The sequence below is a fragment of the Primulina huaijiensis genome, chromosome 6, assembly GCF_012295235.1.
Source record: "Primulina huaijiensis isolate GDHJ02 chromosome 6, ASM1229523v2, whole genome shotgun sequence".
Lineage (NCBI taxonomy): Eukaryota > Viridiplantae > Streptophyta > Magnoliopsida > Lamiales > Gesneriaceae > Primulina > Primulina huaijiensis.
In genome coordinates, this window is record NC_133311.1 from 1,098,364 (window position 1) to 1,112,563 (window position 14,200).

The 14,200-nt window shown below is 33.3% G+C and overlaps 1 protein-coding gene across 2 annotated transcripts; it reads left to right on the top strand.

The window, feature by feature from the left end:
* The first annotated feature begins 200 nt into the window (after positions 1–200).
* On the top strand, positions 201–4,221 carry LOC140978736 (mitochondrial ATP-independent inner membrane protease subunit 2-like). Of its 2 annotated transcripts, none has more exons than XM_073443950.1 (5): positions 201–354; positions 1,637–1,809; positions 2,857–3,040; positions 3,807–3,913; positions 4,012–4,221. In XM_073443950.1, the coding sequence occupies exons 1-5, from the start codon at positions 283–285 to the stop codon at positions 4,091–4,093; spliced, it is 618 nt and encodes a 205-aa protein (XP_073300051.1). In that variant the 5' UTR covers positions 201–282; the 3' UTR covers positions 4,094–4,221. The 2 variants fall into 2 exon arrangements, with proteins under 2 accessions (XP_073300051.1, XP_073300052.1); XM_073443951.1 differs by having other exon boundaries at positions 4,021–4,221.
* The last annotated feature ends 9,979 nt before the right edge of the window (positions 4,222–14,200 follow it).

Here is a 14,200-nt window from a genome sequence, read left to right on the forward strand (position 1 = left end):
TTTTGTCCTTTCATCAAAAAATTCAAAATTATCCTACACTTAAAAATTTTAACAAACATAACACCGTATATTATATTTCTACGACAATCATTTACTTACTAATCATTAGTTTATTTTATTCTCAAACCAACGCAGCCTAAGATTTTTGTTTTGATCATCATCATAACAATAATAATAATAATAACAACAATAATAATAATAAATAACAAAATATATAAGAGAGGAAAATAATATCATCGATGGTTTAAGAGAAAAGAGGAATGCTAAATCCACGACTCTGCAATGGTTTCGCCTTCAACCTGGTTGCGCTACATTGCTAGCAAACTCGAATACTCCGTCTCTCTGAGCTATAAGGTCAATCCCATCTTTCAATTCTTGTGTGTGTTATTTCCTGATTCTTGGCTGGTGGAATCTTGTAAATTATTTTAGTTCATTTTTTTTGTGCTAATGGATAAAAGGGTTTTAAGAAGATTGTGGGGTGTAGTTCTGATATTTGTGCAAGGGGAATGGTGGGTTTCTTGAAAATTGTGTAAAGATTGAATCTTTGTGTGATTGTATCCATTTGTATATTCTATTCAGAAGAAGGTGCCTTGTTCAACGTGAGAAATGGGCTATTGTTTGTGTTTAGAAAAAATGGTGCAGATTTCTTAGAGCTAGATTCTTGATTTTGTTTGGATTTGGAATAGCTATATAAAGTTTTGGAAGTTAGAAATTGCTAAGCAAAAGGGAAAAGAAAATGCACTGTTCTTGATACTTGGATGCAAAATCTCCATGAAAATGCTGCGGAAGAGCATAAGAGAAAATGCGTCTTTTTCTTTCTTACCTTAGTTTTATGTTTTTCCCTCCATCCATAATCATCCCTTAGTTTTATTATAGAGTTTTGTTTGATTAATTACAGCGTAGAGTATTGTTGTTTTTTCCCAAGTTGAATATGTGAGGGGAAGATCTTACATTGTGATAGTTTCCTCCTTCCTTTGTCATGCTTGTTTTTCACCTTCCTCATTAATTCGGAGGGTGTGGACTTTCTTTAGAGTTCTTGACAAAGAAAAGGCAAAAAAGGAAATGAGTTTGAATGAAAGAGGATCTACTTGGATGCATTATTATTTTTCATCTTTTTCCATGACTTATAACACGTTTGGAAGCTAAGCAGGCATGTCTGATAATATGCGTACCTGAATGTTCGTGAATACTTTATGGTAGAAAAATCTGTAATATTTTGCAATGATGTAACACTTTCATATATTGTCAGCAGTTAATATTGCTGTGATAGGCCATATTTGGGGAATAGTTTTGTGTTTCTTGTTTGCCTTAGGTTTGAACTTTCTCATTATTTGCCTCTCTCAGGTACATGGTAGAGAAGCTTGGATTTGGTTTATTTGAGCTTATTCTCAGAACTCTGTGTTCTTCCAAATGGGATTTGTTTCTCGTCATGTTAGCTGGAACTTGTATAACTATTTTTCAGAGGCACAAGCGGGAATTGTTTACCTCAATATCTATGATCACCTTTCTCTAATATTGGTTATTTGCTATTTGGCTGGGCCTGTAAATATAAGTGTATTTTCATGGTCCTGAACGAGTACAGTTTTTTGGGGATTTTTTCAAAACTTGGCTCCTGAAAACTTTTACGTGCTTGCAGACGTATAACCAAGGTAAAATTTCAGATCGTGAAGTATTTGATACTGTGTGGAAAAATGTATTCCAAGGAAAGTTGACATTCTTGCACTGGAACAAGGGAGATGAAATGGCCCCAACAATAGGGACTCAGGGTGGAACACTGCTTGTTAGGAAAATTCCAGCTGCAGATCCGATGTATGTTTTTTCATATCTTAAAACCAACGTTATCATCTTGATCAGCTTACATGACGGAAAGGGTTGATTGGAAGTTTTTATGTCTCTACACTTTTATTGATAAATTTAACCTCATTTCTTAACATGTTTTGATACTCTACAAGGTTTTCCATTTACCTAAAATGTTTTACAAGAATTGGAATCTATCAAAATTTTAGAGACTCTTCAGTAGCTAGCATCATTTCTCATCATGCTTGTTAAGATTTCTTATATGTCTGGTCTAAATTCTGTTTCAACCTCCTGTCATTGATATTCAAGTTTGTGAATGGAAAATTGCAGTTAAGATGAGTAACCTTGGCTGTTGCTCATGATTGTGTTGATATTTTTCCTGTGTTTTGTTCGAGCTCGGCGCCTACCCTAATAATTTTTATTTCAAATTTGAGTAGATAGACAGGTTTGCCTTAATAACCCCATAATTGTATTCATTGGTTTGAACCTAGTCCCATGTTCTTGCATAAAGTTTGTTGGATCTTCATGATGAATGTTATTTTTTCACAATCAAGCAACAGTGAAAAGTTTTTTTTTTTTTTTTTTTCTGTGATTGCTGTGAATCTAATTTTTGGTGGTGACATGAGGCATGCCACATGTTATTAATATATTATGCGTTTCTGTAATTCATGGTCTTATATTATCAGTTTAAGCCCCATTAAGTTCCATGTTCTTTAATGAAGTTTGTTGGATCTCAATGAATATTTTATTTATTATGATTAAGTAATATGACATGGAAGAATTTGTATCTGGGAATTGGGATTGAGTTGAATCTAATTTCTGGGGTCTGATGAGGCATGTCAAAAAATATGCTACTACTGTATCATGCCTTCCAGTAAATATGGTCTGGAAAATAATTACCTCTTGACTGCTTAACGTGGTTATGATTAAATATTCTCTCAATTCATAATCATGCATAGACGCGAGAATCAGCGTCAACGACAAGATCTATCATCTAATATTACAGTCCAAATATAATAGGTTCAAAAGAAGGCCCTTATGAGTCTGTTCTTTTGACAGGCGCGTTTATGTCGGAGATGTAGTAGTCTTGAAGGACCCTACAGACTCCGAAAAATATCTCGTCAGGAGGTTAGCTGCTATTGAAGGCTATGAAATGGCTTCCACTGATGTGAAGGATGAGCCTTTTGTTCTCGAAAAGGGTCAGTGTTGGGTTTTGGCCGACAATGTAAACTTGAAGCCTAAGGTATAGGCTTCTCACTCAAATGATATTTCCTTCAAACAAGTATAAAGGGGTCTTAACATTCTCTTATGCATTGCACTTAAAAATGTCGGGAATGTAAACAGTTTGTATTTTGATGGTTGTGGAAGCAAAATGCAAGTCTCTCTGAAGGAGCATAGGAAGAATAACATATGTTCAAAGTGTTAGTATATTCGTCGTGGCTTTAGTATCACGAAACTGATTTGAAATATTTCTGCCTGACATCTTTGGAAGTGTAAATGAACAAAGGACACACTTCTATATTTAATTGCTACCATTCTACCGTTATTTAATGCATTTGCTACTGATATTAGGAAACACTTGTCTTAACGTAACGAGGGCGATAATTCCAAACTTCACCATGCCTAAATTCCTTATTCTGCATCCATGTCCATGTTGCACCATAGTTCAACTCAAAATTTCCTCTGAACCCTTGACACAAACGACATTCTTTCAACATCAGGAATTAAGTTGAATCATGGTTTTACTATAAAGTCCAGATTGTTAAATTAAATTAAACATAGTTGTGTAATAATGAGGCTGTAGATACTGAGCTGGATCTAGGATTTCAGTAGAGACGTGTGACTTGATAAATCTGTTTTTTGTTTGGGACTAGGACAACACATCGAACTCACATTTCTTGAAAAATATTTAATTAAAATTTGAAATTTCTTAATATGAAGGGGATCTCTGATTCCCTCTCAGGCTATTCATCTTTATCTGATGATGGTCCCATTTTGTGACCTGACAGGAAGCATCCGATAGTCGAACATTTGGCCCGGTGACGATGGCAGACATAGTTGGTAGGGTCATATATTGCTTAAGAAGCGCCGTTGATCACGGCCCTGTAAATAATAGGTAAACCATTTTCATCTGCATTAATATTTGTCAAAAATATTCTTACATTTCTTTCGGCATATTTGAAATGGTGATCGAAACGTAATGTTATTTTTCAGTCATTTCAGTACGAGGAAGGATTCGCCGGTCCTTGAAGTCGAACTTGACGTCGATGAAATGGCGAGAAATCATAAACCGTAGACCACAAATCATGAAGAAAATCTATGTTCCTCTCCATTTTTCTTCATGGACCCTTTGGAGTGTAAGTGTTGATCAAGATTAACAATATTTTTTAAATGATCTCAATTCAAGGACAATGGTTTACGTGATACTAATTTTGTTGGACCAGATTTTTTAGACTTTTTTGAAGTAGAATTTAAAAGATGAATAAATAAAGGATAAGAACCAAGAAGAAGCATTTGTGTCAGATTTAGAGTTGAGCTTAATTTTTATTTATTTATTTTTTAAATGGAGTTGAGCTTAAAATTTAACGAGGAACGATGCAAGCCAATTCGCAAAACTTCAGATTTCATAAAAAAAAGTGACTTCACTATATAAAAATTGGGACGAGATCTTAAGTTCGAGAGCTTCTTTTAACAAACATATCGCCCAAAGAGTAGGTCTCTTGTGAGACGGTCTCATGAATCTTTATCTGTGAGACGTGTCAATCCTACCGATATTCACAATAAAAAGTAATACTCTTAGCATAAAAAATAATATTTTTTCAATGGATGACTCAAATAAGAGATCCGTCTCACAAAATACGACTCGTGAGACTGTCTCACACAATTTTTGCCATTTGGAGAATGTAAAAAAAAAAAAAGTTTTGTTATAAGCAAAATTTATTACTTTTACAGCTACAACAAATTTACATTTATGATCATGAAATTGGTTCTCATAATATTTTTTTTTTTTAAAAAAAAAAAAATGAACTGGCATGGATTATCATTGAGATTGAATTTGGGTCCGATAATATTTGTTGCGAAATGCATTCCACTGTGAAGTCTTGTTGATGGTAAATCTGGCTGTGACAAAAACTTGTTGAGAATGAAATTGACTTCGATATCGATAGTTGATAAATACGCTTCTGTTTAAAATGAGAATACCACCTTGCAACCTCTGTGCAAGCGTTTTTTTAATGACGATGGAATTCATTTTAGTTATATGTCGAAACACAATGGGTAAACCTCTCGACTAACACAGTGATCTGCAAACAACGTTAGCGAAGTAAACCGACAAACCTTCCTTGCAAGCATTTATGCCTGTTATTGTTGTGTCCCTAATTGAATTCCATTGATTTCCCAGTGGTTTCCTATCAAGGCACAAAATTATTATTATCAATTTAATTAATTATATAAAACTGGAATATATCGTCAAAATTCAAGAAAATTGTTCGATTACATTTCTTCAAATTTTAATTTTGTTTTTGAACAATCAAATTTAAATTTTTAAAATTTTATTTTCACCATCCTTGTAATTAAAAATAACTAGTTTGTTTTCCCTTAAAAAACTAGTTTTTCAAATTTATATATTTAAATAAATTTTGAATTCCATGAAATTTAATTACCAAATTATCGAAAACATCTGATATGACATGAACAACGATCGACGAATTTATCCGAGAAAAAGACTATGAATTCGATCTCTTGAAACCATGACGAGGAGATGAAAATATAAAGCATACATAGAGGAAATGTAAATTTTTTTAAAAAAAAAAAAAGAGGAAAGAAAAACTAAAGCTTTCACAATTTAGTTTCGGTGCAGCACAAACTATATTATATAGAGATAAATAAGTGTATATTTTGATTTTATTAACAAAAAAATTATATTACGATAATAAATTATAATTTTTTTAGCATAAAAAACGACATTGAGTTAGTAAATTATTTGCATATAAGTAAATTTGGAAAAATATCATCATGTCAATTTCATGTCTTTTTCGATATTCGACTAAAAAATGAGTAAATCTAACTAAATTTTGTTACAATTTCCACAAGATAGCGATAACCCCATCTCAAAATTATGAGATATTTATTTTAATAAAATTTTAAATTAATCTAAAGTATAATAAATTGTAAATCTAAATTCAAAGTCAAACTCGAAGAATCATCTTATTATTCTTGTTCAGAAACTGAACTAACCCGAACAACCAAAATAAACTACGTGATTTCGATCGAGTTTTAGTCAAGTTACACTTAGAACAATTTTTGAACCAATTAAACAGAAAATTTTATTTGGTTCAAGGTTTAGATGAAAATTATCCAAATGAAATCGTTTGCTAATATAATGTTAAAAATTTCACATTGTAAGTAGGAAAATTTGCAATTTTGATCATTTATGTTTGTTTTATGTGATTTTGATCTTATCAAAGTTTAGTCTTTAGTTATTTATCATTAAAGTTTTGACAATTTTAGTGTCTTTTTATGAGGAACAATTGCCGTTTTTCTCAAAACTATAACTGATAGTAAATGTGAAATGGAAATTTTTTAAATCGTATAACAGTTAAAACGTCACGTTTCAATTGTCCTCGTAATAGAGATAATTAATTATTACATTTCAATAGTGATAATGTGATATTACACACATTAGCTTCATGTCAATGTCATGTTTTTTTTTTTAATATTTGATACTTTATATTCCTCATCTGCTAGAAAAAAACTAAAATTATAGGAAAATATTAAAATATGAGTAGATTTCTTGTGAGACGGTCTCACGAATCTTTATCTGTGAGACGGATCAACCCTACCGATATTCACAATAAAAAGTAATATTCTTAGCATAAAAAATAATAATTTTTCATGGATGACTCAAATAAGAGATCCGTCTCACAAAATACGACCCGTGAGACCGTCTCACACTAGTTTTTGCCTTAAAATATAAGGCTATGACTATAATTTCGCAACTTAAAAAATCTAAAACAACTAAATATACAATATCAAAAATACAATTTTTCAATCAGTAAACCACAAGCAAAAAATCAACAAAGGAAAAATTCAACTTAAAGTAAATAATACAAATGTTGTTTTTGAAAGTTCGAATGATGATTCTCTTCTACGTCTCCTCTTCTTCTGTTTCCAGAAGATTTTTACTAAAAGTCTTTGGTTTTACAACACTTTTAAACACTCATTTCAATATGGCTTAAAACACTACCTACTGATACTCTTAGGAACAATTTTTGACCACGTATAGAAATACTGAACATAAAAACTCTTTCTGTTAATTACAAACTCACACGAAAAATAGTACATACTTTGAAAAACTTGTGATTAAAAGTTTAGCATAGATGATATCTGAAAGTAGATCGAATATATATGTATGCGTATGCTTGTAAGTTTTAAGCAAAGCTTTTGAGTATCAGATAAGATAGATAACATATAGTAAAAGTCTCAAGAGTTTTTGCTGAATCTTGGGATGTCCATTTACAAATGATTTGCAATGTTCAGATTTGAATGAGTATAATTCAGTCATACCAATGCCATAACATAAATAGTACTGGATGCTACATGTCATTCGTCTTATTCGAAATATAGTATGCAAAAATAAATGCAACGAAGCAATGGCATTCAATGACCATGATATTTTTGTTTATATACTTTGAACATTCTCTGATATTTGATTTCCTGATAATATAACTTCATAGAGTAAGGAAACACATCCAATACTATATACTTGACTGAACAAATCGGTTGTCAATAGAGATATCTTGATAAATCAATAACAGTTGTCTTTCTGAATTTTGTAGACCAAAACAGATCTTCTGAAATAAGCGCGATGGGTTTGCTTAAATGTAGACCACTGAAATAGCTTGTTTGTTGAAATTTAGGGAACATCACCAAAACTTATAAATACTTAACATACCATTTCGAGTGGATATGTTAAGAGAAACCATTTTTTTAAATCATCTAATTTTAGGACAATGATTTATTTGTGGATGTAATATATTTCTTGGCAAGCTAAAGTTTTATATCTTCTCCTCTGATTTCATGGATCAAAATTTTTTGTTCCTTTTTTGAAGTGGAATTTAATGTTTATTTTTGTTTTACATCATTTGCTAGTGTTGAGGTTGAAGAAAAGGGTGGGATACTCTCTCGACAATATTTGGTGATACATCAGCCATGATCAACATCACATATGTGTTTTAGTAAAAAAAAATGTTAAAAGTTGCAAAAGAACCAAAATCATGTACAAGATCAAAAAGACTCATATTTGCAATTTTTCCAATAAATTAAAACAAATATTCTCAAAAAAAATTTTAAACGCATTTCAGTTGTAAATCCCAGTTCTTGGAAAAAAATCTGGTTTCAATAAGACTTGCTGAGAACGAAATTGGGTTTCGATATCACTTGTTGAGAATAAATCCAGGGTATGAAATCACAGGTTTAGAGCATTGAATAATTCAATATGTATATTTGACATCGACTCAAAATCGAAACCCCCATGTACATTAATATTTGTTTTTTTCCCCTTAATTCGAGCGAAAACGTGTAAAAGTTGATGGAAGATCAATGCCGAAAAGTTGAAGGAATAGAGACGAATCCAGAATCAGAACCGAGAATCAAATTTTCTTTTCAACTTCAAGAACAAATCAATACGATTAATTTGCTCATTCCCTAATTATCAGCCTCTTCCTTCAAGCTTTAGCTCCTTGAATATATTCAAATGCTGTGTCCACCATTGAATTCCATCCAGAAATAGGTGGCTCTGAATTGGAATCTGGAGCTCACGAATTTCCTATCAAGTCACAAAATTAATATTATCAAATTATAATTAATTACATAAAGCTCGAAAATATAATCGAAATCCCCGAAAATTAATTAATATGAATAAATAGAAATATAAATTCTTCGTCACCTTTAGATTTAAAAGATCTTTTAAACTTTTGTTTTCGTGTCTTTAAGATGAATTTCTGATTCCATAACTACAAGAAGTTTAGTACTTACCGTACTATTGAAACTAGCTGATATGCCATGAACAAAGATCGGTTAAGTTTATCGGAAAAAATGACCAAACATTCGATCTCTCGAAAGCGAGATGAGAAGATGAAAATATGAATCATGCATAGAGGGAGTAAAAGATAAACTAAATCTTTCACAAGGCGTCTTTGGTGTATCACAAACTATTGCTAGGGTTGCTTTATATAGAGGTAAATCAATGCATATTTTGATATATATTTTTTAAAAAAATAGATTATGATGATATGTATTTAAGATTTTGCGTATCAGAATGAGATTGAGTCGATAAATTATGTGCATAAAAACAAACGGGAAAAATATCATTATGTTGATTTCATGCTTTTCCGATATTCAACTAGAATGAGATAATATATTATTTGCGTAAAAGTAACGCGTGAAAAATCTCATAACGTAGATTTCAACCATAAATATCATTGAAATGATATAACTTAATATAAAATGGATTTGAAATTCATTCGAATTTTGTCCGTATAAGGAAGTCAAATGTGTAATTTACAACATTAACGCAATTATATATCGATATTGGTGCAAAAAATACAATGAAACTGAATTAAATCTGAAACGTCCACTACTCGTTTTTCTTAAAAAGTACTAAAAAAAATTTTCTTTTATTTCGGCCGAACATGTCTATACATATATATTTTTTAAAAAAAAATAAATTTGCATTATTTTAAAAATAAAACAACCAACTATATTTGAAAATTCAAAAGAAAGAATTCAAAATATAAAATCGTTAATCGTTTATCAAACCTAACTTAGCAATATCTCAAAAATAAACCTAACTCTAACATCCTCTCAAAATCACTCAAAAGCATCATAAAAATCTTTAATGTAAACTTAAATAATAAACTTAATATAAATGCAGAAAACTAGCACGGTCCTCGGGTTGTGTGCACCTTCAGTCCAGCAAGATCAACCATCAATCCCCTCAACAACATCAATACCATGCTCACCTGCATCGACCACACCTAGTGAGTCTATTGACTCAGGAAACCGTAATCTTGGTAACAAGTAATACATATACAATCACATACAACAGTGAAAATACTTTTACTTAAAATAACATTTCATGAACATACATAAACATAAACATTTTTCCTTTCATCATAAACATTTCTTTTTCATCATATACGTATACGTTTCCTTTTTATTGAACTCGGATCGCTAATTGTGACTTTCGTATTAGCTGAAGGTCTATGGATCCATCTACATGTAACCACAGTAATGGGCGGCGGGGACATCAGCAACACTCTCACCCGTCAACTGAGCATTAGCCTTACATATCATCATATCATAATCATCGTGTCATCATAATCATCGTATTAGTCACAATCACTTCACCTCCTTCAACTTTGCTTATTTTCATCACTTATAAAAATTTAAGCATAAAATAATCATTTTTCTTTTAAACCAAACATGTAACATATCTTTTAGCATTATCGTTCCATCATAAAATTCCATAAAAATTTAAAATAAGCATATTATCATTATTTACATCATTCAGGGCACTGCCAGGACGTCTACTATTTTTAGGTGTAAAATGACTGTTTTAACCCTAGACTTAGAATATATCGATTTTGACTTTTTTCTTACTTTCGTTAACTCTAGACCATCCCAAATAATTATTTAAGCTTAAATTAAATTTTTATATTTTTATTTAGTTTAAATTCGAGGCTTTTGATTTAATTTCATAATTATCAATTCGTAAAGCGTTTAATTCTCGAAGTAATTCAAACTTTATTATATAAATCCCAAATTTTAAATATAGACTTTTTATTGCCTAAATTACCCTTGTGAGCCATGAGCCACCACCGTGGACCCACGGTTCAATCCCTAAGCCCTTAAACCAAGATTTCAAACCCCATACATTCCCCTCGAGCCATCTTTCGTTTTCTTCGAGCCACACCTGAGCCACCCTGAGCCAGCCCCTGAGCCAGCCCACCTAGGAATCCTACTGGAACCACTGGACTCGCCCTAACCCATGCTGCAACTCCCTGCACGATGCAAGAGCCGTGCGACCCTAGCTAAAACCCTAGGACTCTTCACAACTCATCTAGGACTCCTACCCTCGGGCCACCACCGAGCCCTCACCGACTCCTGCCCGCCAGCCTTAGCCAGGGCCGAAGCCTCCTTCGCACAGCTGCAGTCGCGGTTGCATGGGAAGAGTCCCATCTTGGTTGGGCTCTTCCCTAGCCGTGGCGGCTATGACTCTTCCTCACACCCAACCACGCCCATCCCGAGCCCTGGTCCAGCCCTGGTCGAGCCACAAGCCATGTTTCCCCTTAGCCGAACCTTTGTACACAAAACATGTGCAGTTTTCGTTCCAGCCCTTTCCTATGCATGTGCAGCCGCTGGTTTGGCACCTAAGGACCCTTATCATGTTGTAAAAACGTCCCTCCTAATTGTCCTACCATGGCAGCCCCTTCATGCTATAATAACATAAGTTTTGTACCATAAAATTTCATGTTATTGGCATATCAAAGCTTAAAAAAAATAATCATAAGGTAAACATGTTTTCCATGCAAACGTAATTCAAACATGTAATATGGTGTGATAGATGAGCAAAAAGAGATTTATGGCGTGCCTTTGCGTATATTACGCACGAAAACGAGTTGGCGATGCGAAGAACAGCGACGTAGAACTCTAGGCTGATTTTTCAACAACTCCACGTGAATTTCCTCCCAAGTTTTTGTGTGATGTGTGTGGTGTGTGCTGATGAGAGAGTCCTTGTGTTTTGAGAGGGGGTAGGTGTGAGTGTGAGGAGTGGGGGAAGGGTTTGCTAGCCTTTTATTTTAATTAAAACACCTAGCACAAGCTTAGGTCCATTAACATAGTATATTAGGCCCATTAAGTAATATTTAAAATATTTCGTTTAGGAAAGTTCGTGAAAATATTAGCCGAGTTCTCGAAAAGTTCATATTTTAGTCGAAAATCGAATACCATTAAAAATTACGACTTGGCGTATAAAATCATCTCAAAACACCTCATTCTCAAAAATATCATATAGCATAAACCTTATTTTAAATAATTAAAAATAATTATTTAATAAAAATATTTTCCCTTTTTCAGCCATCGGTCTCCGTTCATCGATCACATCTCGAATAACCTTTAAAAACACCGTTTTATGCATTCTAACAATAAACCCTATTTTTAAACATGTAATCATGCATATCACCATTAATTCATGTCGTTAAGACCATTTAATTAGTCATTTTTCATTTTTCCTAGATTTGCATGCAGTTGAATTACGTCATCTTATTTTTGGATCTTACAAAATCGGAGCGGTTAATTACGGATTTTCGGCAACTTACTAAATCGAACAAGAGCTGGAATTTCGGACATGTTAACACCAAGATCTAAGCCTTGATTTCTCTTCCCTGGTGGTCTATGGCACTTACCCGGTGGTAGCGGTGGTCAGATTCGGGTGGAGGAAAAGGGCGACGGGAACAGGGGAAGGGTTTATGGTTTTGGTGCTTTCTTCTTTTGGTTCTAACTATGGTAAGTGGTGTGTGTGTATGTATGTATTTGTGAGTTACTTATAATATTAACATATGCTCAATAGTCCCAATCTTGAGTATTTTAACACTTGTGTATTATTTTAATTTTATATGTATTTTATATCTTTTAAATCTCCTATATTCTAAAATATATACTTAAATCTCCTATATTCTAAAATACATACTTACAAATTTATTTGGCATAAATAATTATTTTAATTAAACAACTCAATAATTATTCTAATTATATCAAAATTACAGATAATTAATCATGTGACCTTACATTATCTACTTTCCTAAAGACTTAGGCACAAGCACAACATTAGATAAACAACTCAGAAATTGTACCTCTTTAATGTGACTCACCTTCAACAACTCTTACACTGGCTCTTGTATAATTGTATCCTTCTCCAACCCAAAGCACCTCATCTTCTACACCACGGGTCTGGCATCATACATTACATTTATCTGATGTTCCATAATATCTGATTGGATGCCCGTAAGATCGGAAGCCGACCAAGCAAATATATCTTCTTTCTTCTTTAGACACTTTAGAAACCAACCTTTTAATGGTTTGGCTAGGGTTTTGGTTATTCTGACCTCACCAGATGGGGCGGATATGATAACTTTTTTACAATAGTTTTTAGTGGTAACTTGGGTTTCCTTCCCTATAAACTTTAAGTGGGCATGCCCTCGCTTCTCGGGCTGGATCAAGTGCTGGATTTTAGCTACTTTCTATTCTACTCAGAATTCTTCCACATAACACTTTCAAGCGATTTTCTGATCACCTATGACTTTTCCTATGCCGCTCTCCACAGGAAAATAATTTTTTAATAAAGAGCATATGACACTTCCATGAAGGTGGCCATGGCATGCTGGTCCAAAATAACATTGTAAGTAGAAGGGGCTTCTACCACAATAAAATTGACTATTTGGGTCTTCATAATATTACCCTCGCTTAAATATAAAGGCAATTTTATCATCCCCACGGTGACTAAGAGTTCCACTTTATATTCTCCTAGGTCTTTCTAATAAATGGCCTCTTTAAACAAAGCATCCACTAAACGGTTAGAGTCCACAAATATCTGAGACACTTCATAATTGGCTAATATCAATCAAATAACCAAAGCATCATTGTAAGGGTTGGACAAACCTTGCATATATTTAGGTACTAACAATATCATCAGCTTAGTTTGGATTTTTCTGTCACTGACTTCTATACCCTCCATCTTCCGACTTTTAGACTTCCTTGGTCTGTTGGAGTCCCCGTCATAGGTCCTTCTGAGATCATGTTTTTTACTCCTCGAGGTGGAGGTTGAGCTCAGGGAGACACCCTTATATTGTCTTAAACGGGACCCAGAGGTCTTTTTCTCAGGATTTTGGGCATTCTCCTTCTCCAGACACGATATTTCCTTTATTCTCGAGGTCACTTAAGAGGTCTATTATTTTCTTCAGATCAAGCCTGAATGGTTTTCATGCCAAAATCTTGCTGAAAAACTCGTTTAATATCTTCACTCAAATGTCTTCACTCATTGAAAATTGCAGTATCTATCTGAGGGGGGTCCTTGGGGGACCTTTGTTTCTTTCTCGTTGTCTCTGAATTAGGTATCTTTGTTCACAGATTTTCAGAGCTCGAGATTTGTTCATCTTTAACTGAGTATAAGTACCAAATTTTCCAAGCAAAGCTATTGGGTTGGCTCGGGTAGGTCAAGCTATAAGATTATATGGTCAGGCTTCCCTTCGTGGTTGGGAATCTCTCGTGGGCTCCTTCACCCGAGCTCTTTGTGCCTTTTTTCTGACTTTGTAAACAAGTTTTCAAAATTGATTAGTGGTTTTTT

Excerpts from the sequence above, each read along its gene's own strand:
- LOC140978736 (XM_073443950.1), top strand. The coding sequence starts at position 283 with ATGGTTTCGCCTTCAACCTGGTTGCGCTACATTGCTAGCAAACTCGAA. Across the intron at positions 1,810-2,856 it reads ATTCCAGCTGCAGATCCGAT|GCGCGTTTATGTCGGAGATG; the intron begins GTATGTTTTTTC and ends TTCTTTTGACAG. Across the intron at positions 3,041-3,806 it reads ATGTAAACTTGAAGCCTAAG|GAAGCATCCGATAGTCGAAC; the intron begins GTATAGGCTTCT and ends GTGACCTGACAG.